General features: G+C 39.0%; 1 protein-coding gene across 5 annotated transcripts in view; it reads right to left on the bottom strand.

Annotated features, from left to right (window-relative positions):
• The window catches only part of stim2b (stromal interaction molecule 2b), a 53,737-nt gene extending 30,545 nt beyond the window's left edge, over positions 1 to 23,192 (bottom strand). The window contains exons 1-2 of one of the 5 annotated variants that reach the window (XM_048185250.1): positions 22,269 to 23,192; positions 21,958 to 22,111 (exon numbers count right to left, since the gene is read on the bottom strand). In XM_048185250.1, the coding sequence (XP_048041207.1) occupies positions 21,958 to 22,099 (142 nt within the window). In that variant the 5' untranslated portion in view covers positions 22,100 to 22,111; positions 22,269 to 23,192. Of the gene's footprint in view, positions 1 to 21,957 lie in introns of all 5 variants that reach the window. The other 4 variants (XM_048185249.1, XM_048185252.1, XM_048185251.1 and 1 more) reach the window with 4 other exon arrangements.
• Between the last annotated feature and the right edge of the window lie 1,631 nt (positions 23,193 to 24,823).

Here is a 24,823-nt window from a genome sequence, read left to right on the forward strand (position 1 = left end):
CATCTGATATTATGCTAGTGCCACTCCTGTAATACTCACGGTAAAAGCATAAGAAAACATTGAGGAAAACTGGGTGTGATAAAAGGGCAAGTGATGTCTCTGTCATATACAGCTTACTGTAGACAAAGTGTTGTGAGGCATTCATTGAACTAAGAGATAAAGAAACTCAGAGTGTGACAATGAGACGTTCATTTTTCTCCACTGCTTTCAATGGTTTGTGAGCTGGTTGTTTTTCTAGTGACAGATAAGTGACAGCTTTTCTTCTTTTTTTTTTTCTTTTCAGTAGAATGCACCCTTTCTAAGCACTCTGTATCTGTCTGTGTTGGGCTTCTTTGCAAAGCTAAGATGTAAGACTTGCAGAGTCTGCCATCTCCCTCTCTCTCTCTCTCTGACCCTGAAGAAGAGGGAAAGTCCCTGAAATGAGAGGCCACTGCTATTCCTTTCATCCAAAATATCTCTTCATCTCCTCACCCATGAACAGCACCAATTCAAGCTTTCATAATACATGTATTATGAAAACATATTATTAAATAAAAGTCTGCAGTTTTGGACAGAAAAGCAAAAGCACATATTGTAAAATAATTGATTTGGAGTACATTTTATTGAAGTACATTTTATAAGAAAATACTATTTCAGTCTTTCTACTTCATTTAATTTAATGCGTTACTGCCATTTCTTTGTAACCGTTTATGAAAATTACAAGCAATTACTGAGTGAAAATTGTTTTTACACTTTTTTTCTAGTGTGAATGAGTAAAATGTCTGTCTATATGTTCTCTCATGCACCTTGTGAGTTTAACACCATGGCAATCTGATAGACATGAGCAGTGGCCAGTTTTCCGCCCAGGCTATCGATGAATACACACAGCTACTCTCTCTTGGCATTGTGCTGATGCCTGACGCTTACATCATTACTGAAGAAACCGATGTAAATAAAACTGATACAGATGTTTGAACAAACAGTTCTGTTTTCATCACTCGCGAAATGTTACTGTGACAGTGGAGATTTGAGACGTTCTGATGCGGGTATAAATACAGAAAAGAATGAACAGAGACAAATGTAACATGACCTTTAGGAGAGGAAAGCAGGCTGTAATACTGACACTATATTCTATAAAATATCTCAACGAACCCTACTTGGATTTGTGGACTGCATGCATTCTGTGTGAATGTGAGAGCGTGTAAAGGAGTGTGTGTGATTGCACAGAGATCAAGGGCATGTAATCTTGGGACCACAGCTGGACTAATATGTGTCTTTATTATCCTCTGTAGTGGGTCTTAGCACCTTCATGTCATTCCCTTTTTAGCATCATGCCAACGGATTTCACAGCCGAGTGTTTGGCGTGTCAGGCTCCCCAATGTGATACCTTTGTTATGTCGTTCTAAATCACAATCCCAAATCATCAGGGTTACGAGCCATTCAAAAATGAACTGAGAATTCTACTGAAACTGCAAATCCATTCATGAATTTTAATTTAATTAAAATTGGTTTTCAGCACTAAAACAACAACGACAACAGCAAAAAAAACATAATATGTTTGCAGAGATTTAGGAAACATGCTAATTCGCCTACTTGTTTCTCTAAAAACAATGCTACAGAGAGTTATTCTACTTTGAAATGTGTCTTCAATTGTCGGAAGGTATATTAACCAAATAGTATTTCAACACACTGGGTTGCCATTTGGTGGAAAACACAGAGTATTGTAGCCACAGAAACCAGTAAATAAACTAGGTCAGCGATCGCACATTCTACCTGACCTAAAAAGCCTCGGCATCCATGTAAAAGGCTCTATGTCTAGAGGCATATTAACATGTATAAATCTACTCAACTTATAGTGTAAGGCAGGGGTCAGCAATTAAGTTTGGCATCGGACCAAAAAATAATTTCACCACTTGATGGCGGGCCAGAACATAGTCAAAGGATAATTTGAATTAATTAATGAAAAATGCAACTAGAATTGCCTGTGACAGACTGTTACAGTGTCTTTTGTAACTGGTAGTGAGCTGTTACTCTGTGTTAAATCCTGTAGTAGGACAGTCATTAACAAAAAACCACATTTGTGGCTGGATAATTTAATAAAGTGGAGTAGTGACCTGGCAAGTATCTTCATTCACCAACTTGCAAAACAGACCGCCTTGCTAAAACACACATATGTTGGAGATGCGGAATGGATAAAAATAACTCAAATAAAAGAGGACTTGAATAAGCCCATTAATGGCATGTTTGAGTCATGCTCTTAACAAACTATGTTTTTATTTCCTCTTTCCATATTGTGAATAATAAATGCGTATCATTTTTATTTGCTTGTTACACAATGGAGCCTAACATATTGTAATAATTATTTGATGTAGCCTACTTTTACACTCAGAATTATTCCTTGGCATCCTCACGTACTAAACTGCATTTATTTTAAATTGTTTGTGTGCTGGAGGTAAGCTATTACGTCATGTGCAGACTGATGTTAACATTTAAGCTAGCTGGTGAGAAAAAAATGGCACTATCGAAGAGTCTAAAGAGGAGAGTTGACAGCAAAAATAGGGCATACAAAGAAGAATGGAAAGACAACTATGTGTTTATCTTACCTATCTTTTTCTTACGTCAAAAGATAATAGAACCCATTATAATCAGTGATATTGACTAAACACTTGATGTGTCGCGGTGCGACGCGAGTCACCCAACAGTAAACTGATTCCCCATTCTGTTTTTGAAATAGCCCAAGTGCTTTGCAATGGTTGGTTTGTCGCGTTCAGCGTAGACAGCTTTTAGCTGTTGCGGCGCGATGCGAAAAAAGTCACGTCTGGTATAGACACGGTGATAATATTAAACGGCACCACGTGACGAAGATCTATTTCAGAACCAGCCGCTATCAAAATAACGCGGGTGCGGGACAGATATTATTGCTGGCGGGCCTATTTTGGCTTGTCACCTTCCATTGTCCATTGTGCTCATTCCTGTTCTCAAACTGCCAACCCGCGTGAACTTCCAGTCTGAGGAGGAGGTAGCAGGAGACACAACCTTCTCCAATATTTTGAATTTGGACTGCAGTACCCATTTCAACCACTAGCTTCAATATTACATACTGCACCTTTAATATAATCATCTAATGTCTTATGCAGTGGTTCCCAACCACATTCCTGGAGGCCCCCCAACACTGCACATTTTGCATGTATCCTTGATCAAGCACACCTGAATCAGGTCATCAGCTCATTAGCAGAGACTCCAAGGCTGTTTCTCAATTCCAAGAAAACAGAGAACGGACTTGCATTCTCGTGGAGTCCGGTCTTGCCAGGCGACCTTGAAAGAACGAACTCAGAAAGACACAAGGACACAGAACTCATCATTTGAGAATTGAGATGTGCTGCAATTTTGTTGCTCAACTGACTGTCCCAGCATATTATAAGTAGCGGCTAATACACAATAAATGCAACATAACATCACAAACAAAATGTCATAACCTATTAAAAGATTTCTTTCATATTATTAAAGACATTGTTTTCATATAATTTTATATCTTTTTATTTTACCGCATGCATTTATGAAAATCTAGCCTGTGTGTTACATGCTTTGTCAATGTTAAGATTCTTTTTTATATTCCAATAAAAATACTACAGGCTTTCTTCAGGTTATCACTTTATTAAAATTAAGCAAAACAAACGGTTTACTTTCACGAACCGTCAAGTATATGCGAGCTTGTAGCGGGAATCTCATAAGTGAGAACAAGAACTTTAAAGCTTACAGGCTTCCGTACGTCGACCACCCGCAGCGTCTTCTGGGATTTTTAACGGTTCGATTCCCCCAAGACTGCATTCGATGCATCCTCGACATCAAGAACACATCCAGGTACTTTCAAGCGTCCTCTGTTCTTGCGTTCTTGAGTATTGGAACTGACCTTCGACGGTTGATGATGACGTAGAGCAAGAACACAAGGACACAAGATCGCTGAAGAACGCATTGGAGAAACGGCACAAGACCAGAAATGGGTGCGTCAGACAAAGGAGACATGGAAAATGTGCAGTGTTAGGGGGCCTTCAGGAACGTGGTTGGGAACCACTGGTCTAATGTAATATTAATATATTATCTTTACATCTATATCTATATCTCTCTACAAGCGTTTGGGTTTGTAGGCTTTTTTAATGTTTCGTGTTATTTTTATATATTTTAAAAGGTATTGTATTACTGTGAAGGAAAAGTTGAATTTTCAACATCATTACTCCAGTCTTAACTGTCACATGATCCTTCAGAAATCACTCTAATATGCTGATTTGGTGCTCAAGTAACATTGATATGACAATGTTAATATATTTGATCTTGGCGTACTAGATCTACTATGCATGCTGCTGCTACAAAGCAAGTATGACTTGCAAATGCCAACAGATACATGAATAGGCATAAATAAAGTCTAGAGCATATCTAGACAGGTGGAGCTGGGGAGGTGGAGGGGACAGCTCTGATGTCACGCTGCAGGACAGCTTACAGCAAACACTGAACCAGACTATTTAAACCTTGAAGAGGCAATTTCATTGGCTGCAAGATCAGCAGAGGCCAATCAGCTTGCCCTATGTAAATGATGCAATTGCTATCAATTACATTTAAAGCACCTATCAGTCTGCGCTATCTGGAGATTTGTGATTAAACTGGATATTTATTTAACACAAATCTTTTGTAACATTATAAATGTCTTTACTAATGCATCCTTGCTGAATAAAAATATTAATTTCTTTTAAAAAAATGATCAAATGTAAATTTCTGTGTGGCGAACTCAATTCAAATTCACACTCATGAACTGACAATTTGCCAAATTTTAAATTCTTAAAGGGCACCTATTATGCAAAATTCACTTTTACATGGTGTTTGACCATAAATGTGTGTTGGCAGTGTGTGAGCAAAACCACCCTAGAATGAGAAAAATCCACCCAGTGGTTTCGTCACTGTGACGTAGAATTGCGCTAAGCCCCACCCACGTGGTTTGATTGACAATCTGGTTTTGGCATAGACCCCGCCCTCGGTGATCTGTCAACCATCCTCCATTGTTTCAACGACAGCCGGTAATGTCTCCTAAGAAACATAAGTGTTCTGTTGTGGGATGTAATAATGAACATAGTAGTTTTCACTTACTTCTGACATCAGAGCCACTGAAAACGCAGTGGATGGATTTTATTTGCGAAGGAAAGGCGCCACTCAAAATTCCAAAATACGTTTATGTTTGCGCAAATCATTTTTTGACTGACTGTTTTGAGAACGAGGGTCAATTCAAAGCAGGTCTTGCTTCAAAGTTAATCCTCAAGTGTGGATCGTTGCCTACTGTTCACGATCCAACGTCACCTCCAGAAGAAGTAAGTGTATTTAATGTTTTTTGAGCAAATAGTCATTTCAGTCGATGTCAGCCAATTCAATAACAAATGCGTCTAAAGTTGTTGTCGTCGTCGTAGAATGTCTGTGTATATAATTTAAACCTTGTTTGTATAGTGTGTATCCACACGTATATATATATTTTTTAAAGATATTGTATTAAAAACTGTGTATGTTTACTTAGCAAACGTTATCACAGTATTTGTGTTTGTAGTTTCAAAAAATTGCACGAACGTTATCACAGTGTGTGTGTGTGTGTGTGTGTTGCACATCCATAATTGCAAAGGGGACGCGATTAAAACTCTATAAGTACATAAATGTATCAAATAACCATTCAGAGACGTCCTGCTCCATTCTCAATTGTGTTTCTTCTGCCGGAGTCTCTTCATCATCTGGGTCTGATTCCGGTTCAAACATGTACGGCTGAATGCCATACAAAACAGCGGGTCTCTCACTCTCAGCCATTCTGCTTCTACCGACTGTTTATTGCCATAGGTATGCAAGTTACGCCCTCATCCAAAGGCAGGGCGGGGATATGCAGCTCATTTATATTTAAGGTGGTACACACCAAAACAGCTCTTTTTAAAACAGGCCCCAAAAATGACATTTTCAAATGGTTATAATAAATTAACTGTGGGGTATTTTGTGCTGAAACTTCACAAATACATTCTGGGGACACCCAAGACCAATATTACATCTTGTAAAAAGGGGCATAATAGGTGCCCTTTAATTTTGCCCAAACCTGTAAGTCATTCACATCAAGTTTGTACAACATGGCTGCATTATACTGTGTAGAAAATCTGACTGAAACATGGTAGAATCAATGAGGAGTGCAAACAAAATCCATAAAAAAAAGAAATAAACATACTTCAGACAGGAGGATGTATGTTTATTTCTGTTTATTTGGCTCACCACCTGTCCATGTCTTTACTCAAGGAATTGTATGCACTTTCAGCGATTCTCTTGTGTCTTCCATTACAAAATGCGCCATTTCCCTATGTATCCTGAAATGCACCAATCACATTGTGAAAGCAGCTAGTCAGACCAGGCTAGAAATGACAAGTAAACCTCAGAACACAGCCACATCCAGCGCATCACAAAGAACTCCTTCAGTCCCTCTAGAAAGAATGACAAAAAACAAGCTACACAGACCAGCTCAATAAAATGACCTACATTTCCATTGGGGACAATTTTCTGCATGAACTGAGATACCAGTTGGATGATGCAAGCCTTCAGAGAATAGTTTCAGTTAAATTAAAACATTACTCTTGCCATTTTATTCGTAAAAGAGACTGTTCTGAACTTAGATAAGCACATCAGCGTCTGGAGTCCCATCATAGACACATGAGAATATGTGCAAACTTACAGTATGTGGATCTTAACTGCTTTTTCTTGACAGTCATCTGGAGACTGAGAATATAAATACATTTTATCAGTCATGTTTGCAAAGAAAAATATTACTATTGCTCATATAGGATTATGTATTTAAACAAACCCCTTGCTCTAAGTATTAAACTTAGACAACTTATCTTTCAGCATAAATGAGTCATGTTACTATGTTTCAAAGCAATCAGGCTTACTATTTTTGCCTGATCGACAATAAAACAGAACAAATTAAATAGACTTACATTGAAACAGTGTGCACTGCAGAGTTATTCTCATAAACAAGAATATTATAGATTACCCAAATAAAAACCTTATTTTCAATTGGATCACAGTGATATTTAGCCTGGAGCTAATAGAAATATGTGTTTTTTTCTGTGCGTACTAATGTAAACCCTCAGGGATTCAATTAATTACCCCAAGTGAGAATAGTGTAGGTTAAACTCTTGATGATGGCAGGAAGCAGACATGGATATTCCCAAACTGTTACTGAGTACCCAAAGGAATTGATGGCATCTAGTGTTCCATATAAGCAGACGTGTGTGAATGTGTTCCACTAGATCTAATCGGAAAGCATGATCAGACCCTTATAAATACTGTCAGGACAGTCTAGATTATGACGTCTAGTTCTAGCACCCAAGTTTAGACCGCGATCATAATCTTTTGATAATATAAAGCTTGAGAATGTGAATACATAATTGCATAAATAAACCTGTGACTGTACCACTTCCTTACTGAATAAATAAATACTTGGTCAAATAATTACAAATTTAATAGAGAAGAAATACAGTGTGTAAAAATGTTGTAAAATTCAATGTAAATTATGATTAACCCAAAATTAAAGCTTCTGTAATCATCTACTCGCCCCCTGAAAGATATTATATAATATATAATATATATGCCCTAGTGACTTTGAAAATTCATTACCTGAATGGAAAAAAAAAAGAAAAAAAAAAGTGTACTGTTGAATGTACTGACAAGCATTAATGGTAAACTAAAATATACTTTAGTGTCATTTCTATTGAACATTGTATGTTATGCATTTAAATATATTTGTAATTACACATTTGGAATGAAGTTGCAATTTGGTACAGTTAAAATACATTTACTTTAAATGTCAAATTTAATTAACACACTACAGTTCAAATTAAAATCAAGTACTTTTTATGTGCTTTAGCATTTTAGTCAAAATAAGTGCACTTTAAAGCATGACAAAAATTAAAACAGTTATTTAAAATGTACTTTAAAGTAAGACTTTAAATTTGACAATACAAACTTTTTAAAAGTGTATTTCTTCTAAACAATCATGAAATGTACTCCAAGTACACATAAATTGACTTTTATTTCATTGATATCATATCTGCAAGTACAGTCTTGTACAAATATACTTATAAGATTTGAAGAACACTACAAGTGCATATTAAAGAATATTAAATGCACTTCTTTTTCACAAGGGTTTGTCCATAATGAAAGTCAGTGGGGTCTAATATTATTTGGACCCCAGTATTCTTCAAAATATCTTTAGAATAAAGAAAATTGTACAGGTTTGGAACTACCTGAGGGTGATGATGACAGAATTTACAGAATTGATCCCTTTAAGGCTTTTCTGTGCGTTCTTGTTAATATTGTTAAGATCATCATGTCAAACAGTAATGATATCTACAGTACTGAAAAAAAAAAACATATACAAGTAAAAAAAAAAAAAGTGAAAGTGACGTGACGTGACGTGTAGCCAAGTATGGTTTTTGTACTCTGCGTTTCACCCATCCAAGTGCACACACAGCAGTGAGTAGTGAACACACACATACACCGTGAACACACACCCAGAGCAGTGGGCAGTCTTTTTTTTTGATGCAGCGCCCATGGAGTGATTGGGGGTTAGGTGACTTGCTCAAGAGCACCTCAGTTGTGGGTAATGAGAGTGGAAGAGAGCGCTGTTCATCCACTCCCCCCCACCTACATTTCCTGCCAGTACTGAGACTCAAACCCGCGACCTTCGGATTACAAGTTCGACACTCTAATCATTTAGACCACAACTAGGTCACATTTAGGCCACAACTGCCCCATTACTTTTCAAAAAGTGTGAATAAATTACTTGTCCAAAAACTACTTGAGTAAAAGAGTAGCTTATTTAAAACTACTCATGAGTAGTGAGTACTGAATTGTGTATTCTGCCCCCATATAACCACTGTACACTGCAATTTAAAACTGTAGAAAACACTGTAAACACTGTAATTCACATTCTCTTTTGCTGTTTGTCAGAAAGAAGGAAGAATATCCTCTATATACAGTTTTAATTTTGACTTTTAAAATACATTACTTATCAGTGATTAAAATGTATCTACTTCCAAAAAAACAGGGAAATACTACAGAGATGAAAAAGTTACTTTCAATACACAGTACAAAAATACATTAAACTCATTTATAAGGTCTTAATGAACGATGAGCGAGTTATTGTCGCACTTAAAATATCAATGTTCAGAACAGCGCAAAGAATACAACGTATGAAATGGATCAAACAAACAAAAAAAAACTAATGTTTAACTAGTCTTTTTTTTCCTTATTAGAATGATTGAATTGGATCAACAACATTGGTTAATAAAGATAGATTAAGGACAATTCACACCGCCCCGACGACGGCCAACAAACGCCAACAAACTCGTCTGTTGGAGTTTGTTGGTTTGGTGTGATACCCCTGTTGGCGTTTGTTGGCCGTTGTTGTTGGCGTTGGTCGGAATCGGTTTTCACCCGACTGAACATGTTTAATCGGCGTTTGTCGGGTCGTGGAATGTCTGCGCGGTGTGAACAGTTTTCCAACAGACTGCAACCAACTCTGACGTAATCTGACCTGTTAACGAACCGTTTCCATGACGATGAGGGAAGTCCCCTGCAAAGACAGCTATTTGATCGCGCCCGCGCCTCACGCGCACACAACAAAGCACTGGAAACGTGACATCGCAGCTTGTTCGTTATAAAAAATAAAATACAGTTAATATATATATATATATATATATATATATATATATATATATATAAAAAAGGTACAATAGTCTATAGTGCAATCCGTGCCATTCAGCAAGAGCAGCTGCTCCACTTCACCGAAAGAGAGAGGTAACGTTATAACCACCATGAGAGCAACGCAGGTTTACCTTCAGTTTCGTTTTTTAATAATTCGTTTTGACTTGTTTAGCTACATGGTTGTATATGCTTATGGGTCTCGTTAATAAAAAGGGTCGCGCTAAAAAAAAAAGTTTAAAAACCGGTATACCAACCGCAGCGCAATAGGTTACGATCAGATCGATGGCTACAGCGCTTCGGATTTCAGGTTAGTATTTTTGTTTTGCCTCAATACTTTAATACAATGAAAATATATATGATACTATATTATTAATATAGTAAACTAACCTGACATATTGTTAACATGGTTACTTGTGTAGTTGTGGAATTTTCCCAGTCAGACGTCACTCGTTGGTCGGTGTTTGTTGGGGCGGTGTGAACATGACAGTTTTTTCTCATAGAATTCTAAATCCAACGGCCAACTTGTTCGTTGGCGTTTGTTGGTGTTTGTTGGCGCGGTGTGAATTGGCCTTTAAAATGCATAAAGTGTACTTGTGTAATTTAACATTTAAATATTGCAGGTTTGCGTAATATTCCGAGTTTGCATTTCACTTATTTTTATTCATTTTGAGGAATACTGACTCCGTTTTTGTATACATGATATGAGTAAATGCATGCTCACATTTAGTCTAGAACTGCCATCATGTTTACACAGTGCACACAACTCCTCTGCACCTTACTCCAGATTTCTCTCAACGTGAGGACAGGAGAGGTGTCAGTCCATAAATGGGAAAACTTGTTAATTATTTGTTATTTACATTGTTACTACTTACATTGTGTAGGCAATGAGGGTTTGCCCTTAACTGCATTGGGGGGCAAAAATCACATGTTTAAAGACACAATGCTGCATAAAAGCAGAAGTTTAACATACCAGCTCTGATCCACCACAGCCCCACGTATTAGAGGTGCTCTGATGCTGCTTCCAGAGTTTTAATAGCTCTGTTTGTGTTAAGACAATGTCTATGGAAAACAACTGCCCGGGCAGAGAGTTCCTTTTAATAAGACCAGATAACGAGATTAACAGACAAATGAATGGAAATGTAAAGCGACAACAACAGTGTTTACAGCAGTGCTGCTGCTATTACTGACTCTGTGACTTTGCGATGGAACCAAAGATGAGTGACAACTGACAGCTAAACTCAACCATCCAAAACGTTTCTATCTAAAACCTTTTTTTAAGTCAGCGTGAAAAGTAAATTGTGACAGTTTCCCACACTGTGATGTGAAGCGGCTTATTGAAGGTGAAAAACGTCTAGGATGGGACTTGATTTAGTCTGTAAATCCACTAAAAATAAAATTTAAAAAAAGTTTGTTTCAAGTCGGCACAACAAGAACAATAAATTAGCTACATTTTGTCACAAATGTATCAAGTGTATGAACACTGAATAATTTATATTTCTTACTCATTGCTTAATTTTAATTTATATTTTTAACTATTTTAATGTATGATTTTAATAATAACAGGTGTAAATTGGTATAGTCCTGGCTCAACTGCTGCCCCCCTAAAAAGATAAGACATTACTAAAGGAAAATGTTAACTACTGAAATAAGTTAAAGACAGGACAGTCTTTTGTTTATTGTTAAAGATGACCCAAATTCGAATGCTGATTTATCACATCTGAATGAGCATGATGCCGCTCTGTCGTAACATTTAAGCATTTGTGTAAATCCATTTATCATGCATATTATTAGATTCAGCCTCAGTGCTAAGAAGGCACTATTTAGAGGATGATAAACATTATATGACAAGTAGTACACACAAACTGAATCCATCGAAGCATTAATTCTGTTGAAAAGGTCAAGAAACACCCTTGTAGGCCTATGACTTTGGATTCCACTGATGTCAATCCCACTAGTCCAAGACAAAAATGTTGCATTACAAGTCTGTCTACAATTGAATGGCTGACGTGACAACCAGCATATGAAAAGCTGCTTTCACATTATTGCTTACTTCCTACTTCAGATTTATGTAATAATACCTCTTGTCTAGACATTTTAAGGTTACATTAAATTACAGTTCCCAGACTCAAAATTCCAGGACAGAGTGTCCCTCTAAGAGGCAGTTTGTTTGTTGAGAAGCTAAAGAGTCTAAATACACAAAGGCATTTAATGTGAGAACGGCCACGTTCACAGGAATATAAGGGGATTTCATCTGCCAACTCAACAAACATATACAACCTCAATTTCCAAAGAACCTCCTGAGAGATTTATGTTAGTAGTATGAGGAACTGTGACTGCTAAATGTGGTAAATATAAAAGAGCTGTTTTCAGTCACTTAAAAAAAAAATGTTATGAAACAAATCATTTTAGTAAATATCTGTTAGCCACCATTCACTATCTGATTTAGCATTTTTAAAGGGTTAGTTCACCCAAAAATGAAAATTATGTCATTAATGACTCACCCTCATGTCGTTCCAAACCCGTAAGACCTCCGTTCAAAAACATAAAAACATCATCAAAGTAGTCCATGTGACATCAGTGGGTTAGTTTTTGAAGTTTTTGAAGCATCAAAAATACATTTTGGTCCAAAAATAACAAAAACTACGACCGGGTCTGTTGTCAATCCAGGTTCACGACTCTGCAGTGACGCTGCTGACTTAAGACGCTGTTGACGTGTTATCCGGTGCGCCCAAGCTTCGTTTACAGTCTGAGGGAGACGCACACTGTATTCAAGCTATTCTACATTGTTTGTATTTTGGTATTGCTATATTTTTTTTAAAATGGTGCGTAAGTGTGCATGTCGCAGATGTCCTAATCGCCAAAAACAACGACGTAAAAGTGCATTACCAACACCGACAGATGAAAGGATTCAATGGAATCAATTCAATGGAATCAATTCAATGGAAAGGATTCCGGAAGAGAAGACAATGCTGAATAAAGTCGTAGTTTTTGTTATTTTTGGACCAAAATGTATTTTAGATGCTTCAAAAACTTCTAACTAACCCACTGATGTCACATGGACTACTTTGATGATGTTTTTATTACCTTTCTGGACATGGACAGTATACCGTACATACACTTTCAATGGAGGGACAGAAAGCTGTCGGACTAAATCTCAAATATCTTAAACTGTGTTCTGAAGATGAACGGAGGTCTTACAGGTTTGGAACGACATGAGGGCGAGTCATTAATGACATCATTTTCATTTTTGGGTGAACTAACCCTTTAAAGCAGGGGTCCCCAAACTTGTTCCTGGAGGGCCGGTGTCCTGCAGAGTTTAGCTCCAACTTGCATCAGCACGCCTTCCTGGAAGTTTCTAGTATGCTTAGTAGGACCTTAATTAGCTGCTTCAGGTGTGTATGATTAGGGTTGGAGCTAAACTCTGCAGAGACACCGGCCCTTCAGGAGCAGGAATGGTGACCCCTGCTTTAAAGGATTAGTCCACTTTTAAATACACTTTTCCTGATAAATTTACTCACCCCCATGTCATCCAAGATGTTCATGTCTTTCTTTCGTCAGTCGAAAAGAAATGAAGGTTTTTGAGGAAAACATTCCAGGATTTTTCTCCTTACAGTGGATTTCAATTGCTACCAACAGATTGAAGGTCAAAATTACAGTTTCAGTGCAGCTTCAAGGGCTTTAAACAATACCAGATGAGTAATAAGGGTCTTATCTAGCGAACCGATCGGTCATTTTCGAAAAAAATACAACCGTTTATGCTTTATAAACAAAATATCGCCTTGAACGTACTTTCCGCTTACGCATTCTTCATAACGCTTACGCTGAATGCTATTCAAGTTACGGAAAAAAACGAAACTGGTGCCGCGTTCTTTCCATAAGTAGAATAGGGAAGGCGTAGAACATTCAGCGTAAGCGTTATGAAGAATGCGGAAGCGGAAAGTACGTTCAAGGCGATATTTTGTTTATAAAGCATAAACGGTTGAATTTTTTCGAAAATGACCGATCGATTCGCTAGATAAGACCCGTATTACTCATCTGGTATCGTTTAAAACCCTTGAAGCTGCACTGAAACTGTAATTTTGACCTTCAACCTGTTGGTAGCCATTGAAATCCACTGTAATGAGAATAATCCTGGAATGTTTTCATCAAAAACCTTCATTTCTTTTCGACTGACGAAAGAAAGACTTGAACCTTGGATGACATTGGGGTGAGTAAATTTATCAGGAAAAGTGTATTTAAAAGTGGACTAATCCTTTAAGAGGTAAATAAAGATGAGAAAAATTATTTTGACTGTTACCCTCTGTGACGAGCAGGGCGGGCGAGAGCCGTGAGGGAACGGCGCGAGGCCGGTGACGCGAGTGATAATGAGCGTCACCTGCGAGGCGTGCCGGCCTCGAGTCTCTCACGGAGGAGCTCCGGAGGCATAAAAGGAGGAGCGACATCAGTGAAGGACGAGAGAGGACCAGGCCTGGACTTTATTTTACGTTTTATTATGTTTGTGTGGCCGGCAGACGTCCGCGAGGGTCTGCCGGCATTACTTTCGTTTTGTTCTTTGTTTATTTTATATTAAAGTTTTGTTGAACGTTCGCCGGTTCCCGCCTCCTTCTTCCCACATCTATGAACCGTGTTACATTGGTGCCGAAACCCGGGAGGAAGGAGGGACATGCTGTCGAAGAGCCCTCGCTGCTGAGGGGGATCGCGGTGCTGCGGAGTTCGGGCAGCGCGGGAGTGTGTGTAGACCGCGAGAGGCTGCCCGAGGCGGTGGTGCTGGAGCCTTGTGAAAGGTGGGACGGAGACCCGGATGCCGTGCTCCTGGGACGAGGTGGGGTGGCTGCCGTCCTGGACCTGGAGGGAGCGGAGGAGTCGCCGCCGTCTGCCGTGGGCCGGAGCCTGCTGCCGTCCGCCATGAAGGGGAGGAGCAGGGGACGGGGACTCTCTGCCGGCTGCCCTCAGTCGGAGGAGCCATCGCCGGCCGCCAGGAGGCGGTCGAGGATCGGGCCGTCCACCGAGCGTCCAGTGCCACCGCATGGCACCGCGAGGAAGAGCCTCCCGGCTGGCTGAGGACCGGGCGGCAGTGTGTCTGGGAACCGGACCAAGAATTTTTTTTTTTTTTTTTCTTTCTTTTTCCTCTCTCCTCTCTCTCGTCCTGTCGCTCCCCTTGCTTCCGTCTCCTTTCTCTCGTCTCGTCTGTCCTTACCCCAGGTGCTGCGGCCGCCGAGACAGGCCCCGGGGGGAGTAAGCGCAGTCGCGGGAGTACCCCCGGCCTGCGAGGGGCGTTGGGGGTATGTGACGAGCAGGGCGGGCGAGAGCCGTGAGGGAACGGCGCGAGGCCGGTGACGCGAGTGATAATGAGCGTCACCTGCGAGGCGTGCCGGCCTCGAGTCTCTCACGGAGGAGCTCCGGAGGCATAAAAGGAGGAGCGACATCAGTGAAGGACGGACGAGAGAGGACCAGGCCTGGACTTTATTTTACGTTTTATTATGTTTGTGTGGCCGGCAGACGTCCGCGAGGGTCTGCCGGCATTACTTTCGTTTTGTTCTTTGTTTATTTTATATTAAAGTTTTGTTGAACGTTCGCCGGTTCCCGCCTCCTTCTTCCCACATCTATGAACCGTGTTACACCCTCATATACAGTGTCCCATTGAGAAAGTATGTGAAACTATCGTCTGTCTGAAAGGAGTGTGAAAGGGCAAGAAAGGGTAAAAATTATCTTTCTGAAAACGTAAATAAGGCAATAAATTAGTAAGGAACTGCATTTATTAAAAAGGGATAGCTCACACAGAAACACAAAAAAGGTCAATTCTGTCATCATTTACTCACCCTCACGTCATTCCAAACCTGTATGACTTTATTTCTTCTGTGGAACGTGATATTTTGAGAAACGGTTCTGTCCATACAATGAAAGTCAATGATCACCAAAACAGTTTGGTTACCAATACTCTTGCCAAGACATGCACTTCAGATGTCCCACCTTATCAGCGGTAAATGATGTCAGAATCTTCATTTTATGGTGAACTATCACTTTATTGACACTGGTTTATAGACTGAATAATACCCTGATTAAACAACACAGATAAAAAGCACATCAACACTCATTTCAAGTTTGCCAGTGATAACCCGGTCTTGATAATTCACAAAGCCAGTGAGATCAAAATGACCTTGTTTGGAAAAAAACAAATTGCTGTACCAACAGACAAACTTTATCTCAACCAGGATAGTGAAAGTTGTACAGTTTAAGGCTACTACGAATTACTTGCAGTCACTAACGGAACTGAGTAATGGATTGTACAAATGCATTTTAGAATGGTCAGTTTCAACTGAAATATGGCCTGAAGTAACCAGTTCATCATGTAGGACATTCATAACATGGGAAAGACAACAAAAAAGACACACAGGCTGATAAACAAATGCATCTAAGCCTCTAAGACAAAGTGTATTCAAATTATCTAAAAGACATACAAAAACAATCGACCTTTCACTCTGAGCACATTTGTTATGATAGTCATCTGTGCTACAGGAAATTCCTTCATTACTGTGCTTACAATTGGGAGACCTTCTCTGAACAAGTAGCTCAACACATGCCACTCACAAAGACGCAAGCAGGGTCTACTCATAATAGCTTATGTGTTCTTTCTTTAATTCTCTGGTGAAATACACAAGAGTTGTATCTTTTTCCCTCGCTCTTTCTAGCGTGCACACATGTATATTCACAGTGGCATTCTGTAAAGCAGCAGATGACCACAGTCCGGATGGGATGTGGGTCGTTGGGTCAACACCAGCGGGGCTGTTTGACTCACAAAGAGCTTAAAGTCACACTCCCAGCACACACGCACATAAGCACAACGCCGCCAGAGAAAAATCGCCAAACGTCTACACGTGTGCATGCATACAAACAGCTCAAATTCTCATTTAGCATTTTAAACTGAAATCATATACACTGACAATCAAATATAACTTCACATACAATGAAAAACATTTGTAATTAAAAGTGAAAATAGTGCTCCAATAAAAACGTTTATAGATCTCGTCAAAAAATTTTATGCTGCTTTTTATTCTAATTCTGTGCATTCTTCTAGTGTCATGCACGTTACCATGGTGGTGTTGTCTTTGCGTGACATATACTGTTAAAAGGCAATTATGATGGCCTACAAGTCATCACGTGGCCGTCCATTGTCCACCTGTCATTATCAGCACATTTCACATGATCAAACAGTAATGGCTCAGGATGGTATATTGACTTATATACAGTAGTCAACATTTGAAGTGGATCAAAAAAGTTGTCCTAAGAACTCAGTTGTCCAAAGAAGAAGGTTTTAGGACAACTTTGATGAAAAGTTTTGATCCACTTTAAAAGTCTACTACTGTAGTTTACATACATAGTTAGAAACCAAAATGCATCATATCTTGTAGCATTATCATTGTATTTTTTAATAGTAAAGTTCTGCCAACCACAGCTGCTATTTTTTTTTTTTTTATAAGACTGTATCTGAAAGCTCATCTGAGTTCCACTAAGCAAAAGAATTCCAAGAAATCCTAATATTCCTCATGACGACTACACCCTTATTGATATAGTGGAGACTCAACAAAGTACACAAAACTGTTTAAAGCAGCCTGTGTAAATATGTATTAAGACAAGCGCTTAATTTGTGCGCTTAATGTTATCTGCCTATAATCTGGACTGCATGTATCCCCGTAGGCGTCACGGCCTACTGCTCAGGTTTGACAGCTTTCATTTAATTTGATATCCACTGATGCTTGTGCATATTCAGTAAATGAATGAGTAAAGTACAATTCACAAGTATACATGCCAACACAGCTGCTACATACACTGTTACACTACATTCACTGATGATATTTAATTTTCAGTTAACTAAACTCAGTGGCTGGAGAACAATACTGAAAACACTGCCCTCTCATTTCTCAAGTCCTTATAACGAACGTGTGTGTGTGTGTGTGTGTGTGTGTGTGTGTGTGTGTGTGTCGGTCGACTCATTTGGACCCAGGTGAAAAAAAAAAAGTATACTTCTATAATGTACTTAAAGTCCTCTATTTTTCCACACTAATTTTGTACTTAATATTCTAAAGCTTCTTTTTTATTACTTAACATAATCTTAAGAACATCTAAGTGTACTCAACTGTGCTATTTAGAGACACCATGAATATGAACTAAAATGTGCTTTTAACATACTAAAGTAACAAAACACTTTAGTGCATGATTTTTACACTAATCCATTTTGATGTTTGCATCACATAACTAGCTCCATATTTTTGGCTTTTCTGATGTATAGTAAACTTGCTTGGTAGCTCATGGTACAGCATTGCACTTGCGATGAGGAGAGCTCCGGTACGAGTCCCATAAAACACGTCACAATAAAAGACTTCAAAGACTTGTAAAAGCAAGCAAAAAAATAGATGGTTGCTGCATCGGTTAACACTGGCAGTTAATAAATGTAGGGTTTAATGTAGATAAAATGTTATTTATAAATGCAACATTAACCTTTTAATGCCACTCAACACGGATAGTTCATTTCCGAACTTCAACAACCAACGTTGTCAAATTAACAGTTTCAGATAAAACTGAACATGATTTTAGTGCCACTCACTGGACATTTCACTTTCAAAGTGTCGCAACAGGCACCTTTTTCCAATGAGCTTATTGGGTTGTCAATGTGAAAAACTGTAATAATACATGCTGGGGATTGAAATATGACTTCTTGGCTACAAAACACAGGGGTAAAGACCACCATTGACAGTATGTTAATTCTCAAAATGTAAATGCATCAACCCCTCACCTGAGTTAAGAAAACCCCCAAGTGTCATTGCACTTGAATTCATTTTCCTTAATTCAAGGAGTTTGTTGCAGCTGTGAACAGTAGTGCAATTCATTACAAGTGTCCATTAGAGTGCACTAAACTATGGCAACAGCTGAAATAATTTGCCCAAGGGCTTTCATTTCTGAGGAGTCAATTATCATTCGCATGCAGGTTATTTACCCTCCTGATTAAGTTTGCATGACCAAAGACCTGGACTGCATTCATCATATGAGCAGTTCGTAACTCGGTACAGACAGCAATCTGTCATCTCACCTTGTGTCCTCAGCAAGCGCTCTGACCAGACTGCTGCCCCTCAGAAATGATTCACTGTCATTAACGGCATGGCTAATATTGGGAAAACAGCTGTGGGGTGATGAACCAAGAATAAGCTGACTGACTGAAACATTCATGTTTGTTTATACATAACTATCAGTATGGTACAAATCCCAAGCCTTTGTTTGGCTTCTTTTTGTTTTTCATTATTTTGTATTTGTCTGATATTTAAAAGATGCAGAAGTGTCCCAGAAGATCTCTTTCTGTAGATCAAATGTGTCAATTTAAAGGATTAGTCCACTTTTAAATACAATTTTCCTTACTCACCCCCATGTCATCTAAGATGTTCATGTCTTTCTTTCTTCAGTCGAAAAGAAATTAAGGTTTTTGATGAAAACATTCCAGGATTATTCTCCTTATAGTGGACTTCAATGGCCTCCAAACAGATGAAGGTCAAAATTACAGTGTCAGTGCAGCTTCAAAGGACTTTAAACGATACCAGACGAGGAATAAGGGTCTTATCTAGCGAAACAATCAGTCATTTAAAAAAAAACAAAAATACAACTATGTTTTATATAAACAGATGATCGCCTTGCGCGTGCTTCCGCTTTCCGCATTCTTCAAAAAGCTGGCACCACGTTCATTCCGTAAGTTGAATAGGAAAGGCGTTTCGCTACATAAGACCCTTATTCCTCGTCTGGTATCGTTTAAAGCCCTTTGAAGCTGCACTGAAATTATAATTTTGACCTTCAACCATTTGGGGTCCATTGAAGTCCAGTATAAGGAGAATAATCCTGGAATGTTTTCATCAAAAACCTTAATTTCTTTTCGACTGACGAAAGAATGACATGAACATCTTGGATGACATGGGGGTGAGTAAATTATCAGGAAAAGTTTATTTGAATTTTAAAAGGTTTACTAATCCTTTAAAGGTGCCATAGAATGCTTTTTCACAAGATGTAATATAAGTCTAAGGTGTCCCCTGAATGTGTCTGAAGTTTCAGCTCAAAATACCCCATAGATTTTTTTTAAATTCATTTTTTAACTGCCTATTTTGGGGAATCATTATTAAATGCGTCGATTCAGCGTGCTTCCCCTTTAAATGCTCGCGCTCCCGCCCCCGAGCTCTCAACTCTATAATACATTGCATAAACAAAGTTCACACAGCTAATATAACCTTTAAAATGGATCTTTACAAAGTGTTTGTCATGCAGCCTATCAGATCATGCAAGTATAGTATTTATTTGGATGTTTACATTTGATTCTGAATGAGTTTGATGGCACTCTGTGGCTAATGGGCTAAAATTACACACTGTTGGAGAGATTTATAAAGAATGAAGTTGTGTTTATGAATTAAACAGACTGCAAGTGTTTAAAAAATGAAAATAACGGCTCTCTTGTCTCCGTGAATACAGTAAGAAACGATGGTAACTTTAACCACATTTAACAGTACATTAGCAACATGCTAACTAAACATTTAGAAAGACAATTTACAAATATCACTAGAAATATCATGATATCATGGATCATGTCAGTTATTATTACTCCATCTGCCATTTTTCGCTATTGTCCTTGCTTGCTTACCTGCATAAAGTCTGATGATTCAGCTGTGCAGATCCAGACGTTAATACTGGCTGCCCTTGTCTAATGCCTTGAACATGAGCTGGCATATGCAAATATTGGGGGCGTACATATTAATGATCCCGACTGTTGTGTCACAGTCGGTGTTATGTTGAGATTTGCCTGTTCTTCGGAGGTCTTTTAAACAAATTAGATTTATATAAGGAGGAGGAAACAATAGAGTTTGAGACTCACTGTATGTCATTTCCATGTACTGAACTCCTGTTATTCAACTATGCCAAGGTAAATTCAATTTTCAATTCTATGGCACCTTTAAAGAGATATATACAGTCATCTCTAAATTCACAGGGCCCAAATTATTTTTTTTTTTATTGGAGGGCTCAATAGTAGGCTATACCATAGAAGACCTTATTGGGCCACCCTCATTACAGGGCCTTGGGGATGACAACATTCCCAGTTGTCCCACCCATGATGACAGCCTTGTATACAATAGCGATAAACATACAGTATATCAGAGGCATCAGTTAATCTGCCAATATTTAGACATTTCAGAGTTTGTCGCTAACCAGTGAGTGGGTGACTCCTACCACATCAGTTTTGACAAAAACCTTTTTATACCTACAATAATCAACTAGAAGTAATATAATAATCCAACACAAATATTAAAAGTTGATTTAAAAATTACAGTTTGAATGGGCATTTCTGAATCTTGGGCTAGTTAACAAATGCATATGTACTTGTACCTAATGAATGGTCACTAAAAAAAAAAAAAAAAATGCAATTTGTTAGCCATAACAATGGAGTAGTTATCTGTCACTACTAGGATAGTGAGTGACTATAGAGACTAGCAGCAAAAGCACTAGTGACTGGCTAAATAGACACTATAGTCACTATTAGAATAAATGCTAGTATAAGAAGTTACTACTGAAAAAAAGATACTAGTCACTATTGTATTATTTATTAACTACTTATTAAAAATAACAAAAATACTAGTAACATAAAAATAGATACTAGTTTAAGCAATAAATGTTAAAATGGCTTGCCACAGTCACATTAATGAAAATAAATGTATACTGTTTCAGTTGCTTTCTGAATATTGTATAAAATAAGTGAATTTTAAGGCGGCATTATATCAGCCAGTGGCCGTGGAAAACCCCATCTTGTGGTTTTTCTCTCCATGGAGGTGCTGCCTGCTGACTGTGGGGTTCCCTCCTGCTCTCTCATGCCAAGCGTTTATTGGTGGAGCAGCAGGAATTCCATATGGATGTTGTCCTGACCTTCATCACTTTCATAAGCAGTCACACATACAGAATACAGATTCTTTCGAATCATCCTGAAGTGATGCGAGGCTGAGAGAGAGACCTGCCCACCATCAGGACCCACGGTGCCGTGACATAACATGTCAACATTCCCTCATCAAAACAGCAGTGACAATCGAGCAGAGCATCAATGCGTTTATCGTGTGTTACTAAAACCCCGTCCATAAGGCGAATAGAATAACGCAGGTTGATTGGGTTTGTGGTAGGATACAGAAGTCTTACCTGTAGGAGCAACAGCTGCTGTTGCTGGATCAGGAGTGACTCGGTTCGACAGTTGACTCGTGTATGAACTCTCTAAGCCCAATACCGCAGAGATGACGAGTCCACGCAGCAACAGAACCGCTGCCCCGGACAAGAAAGTCATGGTGTGCAAAAGCTTTCAACGAACAATAAATGAATAAACAAGAGATCACACAGTATTTTCACCCAGCGGATCGTCAAAAACGAATCACAAGAATGAAGCGTGTAATTTCAACAGTAGTTACACAGAAAGCAGCGAGTTTAAATACCCGAAATAAACGAGAAGATCCAACCTGTAAAAAATGTATCCAAAAAGAGAAGTAATCCAACCTAAAAAACGATCTACAATGCGTCCAAGACGTCAAAAGAAGATCGCGAGGTTAAACTCCATCCAAAAGAGATGGTCAACTCTTCTAATATGACACATTGAAATAGACATCAGAGCATTCAGACATCAGATACCAGACAGGGTTGGAGGATCTGGCTGTATCCTACTTTAGGATCCAAACAGATGAGTGCAAACTGACGAGGAATCCCCGTTTTAAATCATAGTCCCAAGGAGATGCATTTTCCTGCTACAAAATACCCAACTGGGTCCAATGCAATATCCTAATTCTACACGGGAAGTAACCGCAAACAGTCGCGGTACATCCACAAGAGCCGGCAGATATCCAGCATAGTAAACGCTTCTCAGAATGCGAGTGTCAGAGCCCAGTGTGCCGTTTAATCCAAATCCATCGGGACCATCCGAAATACACGTGTGTGCAGTTCATGTCCAAATATTAACCGAGTTTAAATGTCAAGTCCGCATGACTGCGCCTGAAATGAGGGCTCAGGTCTGCCCACTGCCTTTGCTAGTTGATGCAGAAACTAAATTCAGGGGGGCGGAAGTCCGTATGCAAATCATTTGACAACAGGACGCCGGCAGTTTGATTCTCCCTCTTCGCTGTTCTCGCCTAAAACTCTCATATAGCACAAAGCCTGCAGCTCGTGTGAACCGAGCGGGCTGTGTGCGGCAACACCGAGCTGTGTGCTTGGCTGACTATCGGTATGCACAAGAAAGAGCACGAAAGTTGTTCGGGAATTCTGGCGCCTCCCGGAAACAGCCCGCTCTATTGTTCATCACTTCCCACTTTTATTTCTCCCACCGTGACACGCAACAATTTACACCCTGAGAATCATCCAAGTTTTCCTCCTCGCAGTGGGCTGCGATTGGTTCATCGGTCCCAACATGGCAGAATCTGATTGGCTGACAGCGAGAGAGAGACGTGAGCTTTGAAGGCAGACGCGGTTGAAAGCAGGCAGGCAGATAATGGGTGTTTTCTTGTTTTGTGGGATGTTCATCTGGAATATGATTCTGATTCTGACAAAGGATTTTTCCTGTCATACATAATATTATGTGCATACGATTCAGTATTAAAGGTGGAGGTTTGCTTTATGATTTAAATCCAGAATAGACGAATCAGTCTTAAAGGTGCAATATGTAATATTTTTGCAGTAAAATATCCAAAAACCACTAGGCCAGTGTTATATATTTTGTTCACTTGAGTACTTACAAAATCCCAAATGTTTCCAACTATTTGTAAATCGTGAGAAAATTGCGATTTTAACCAAGGCTCCGGGACGTTTGAGGAGTCGCCTGTCAATTGCGTCATACCCGCGTTACCCTCGGTTTCCGAGGGTACACCAAAAACACTTTAATATATTACACGTTTTAGTAGAAAAGGGAACAACGGTTTTAATATAGGCCTATTTATAGACAGAAAATTAATTATCGCCATATAACTCAACACATTTAGTCTTACTGTTTAAATCTAATTTTCTTGATTTTCTGGGAGTACCATGCTTTACCATGCCTCAAAGAAAAACACTACGACTTGGCAAGTTCGACTCAGGAGAACGGTCTCCTGTGGACGGGAGAACACAAGTCTGGTGATTCTGCAAATGGAACAGCAGCGTACTTGATAACGTCACTCAGCTCGCTCTGGCTTCTCCGGTATCTCTGCATGTATCTTTTAGCCAACAATAAAACTAAATGTGTTATAGAACACCACTCTGCCCCTTTTCGTTTTATTTAAAAAACAAACAAAAACATATTAATAGCCTCAGGCAACGAGTGATTGATTATCTGCAATGTCTGCATATTTATAACAAAACGAAAACAACCCTGCCTCTTTTCGTATATATTTCAAAAAATATAAAACAATACTATTTGTGCGTAGCCTACTCTTATTATCTTCACTGTAATGAAATGAAATAAGCTATAACATAAAACACAACTCTGTCTCTTTTTGTTAAATGTCAGGTTTAATGATCAATAATAGCCATTATAAAAGGTATAAGAATATACAATAAGAAATAAAGCAAACAATTCAGTCAAGCGTATAAAATCAGCGCTTTAGTAGGATACAAAAGTTAAATAGCCATATATAAAGTTATAAAACGTCAAGTTGCCCTCAGCCAAAACGGAGCCAGCGGCAAACGTCAGAAGGACTAGCCGAGGTAAGGCTGCTCTCGGCTGGGCACATGGTGATCCGGTGATCGCCTGGATCTCACAACTCCGACAACGTAAGATTACATTTTCAGAAAGGCGCTATCTTTATCAATAAACCCGAAATTTGAGCTTTAAACCAGCACATTCTCGCCTGAAAATCTCTTAAAACTACATATCATGACATAATAACAGTAATATGTTTAAATTATGCGGGTTTTCTCCTTTACTATGATGCTTGCTGGTTAGTGCAAGATGCATTCTGGGATACCTGGCTGTCTCAAGTCTGCACAAGTCACCTCTCGATGCATCCTCGATAAAAGGGGCGGATCAAGAACACATCCGGGGATTTGAACT

This window comes from Megalobrama amblycephala, linkage group LG3, assembly GCF_018812025.1.
Source record: "Megalobrama amblycephala isolate DHTTF-2021 linkage group LG3, ASM1881202v1, whole genome shotgun sequence".
Classification (NCBI taxonomy): Eukaryota; Metazoa; Chordata; class Actinopteri; order Cypriniformes; family Xenocyprididae; genus Megalobrama; species Megalobrama amblycephala.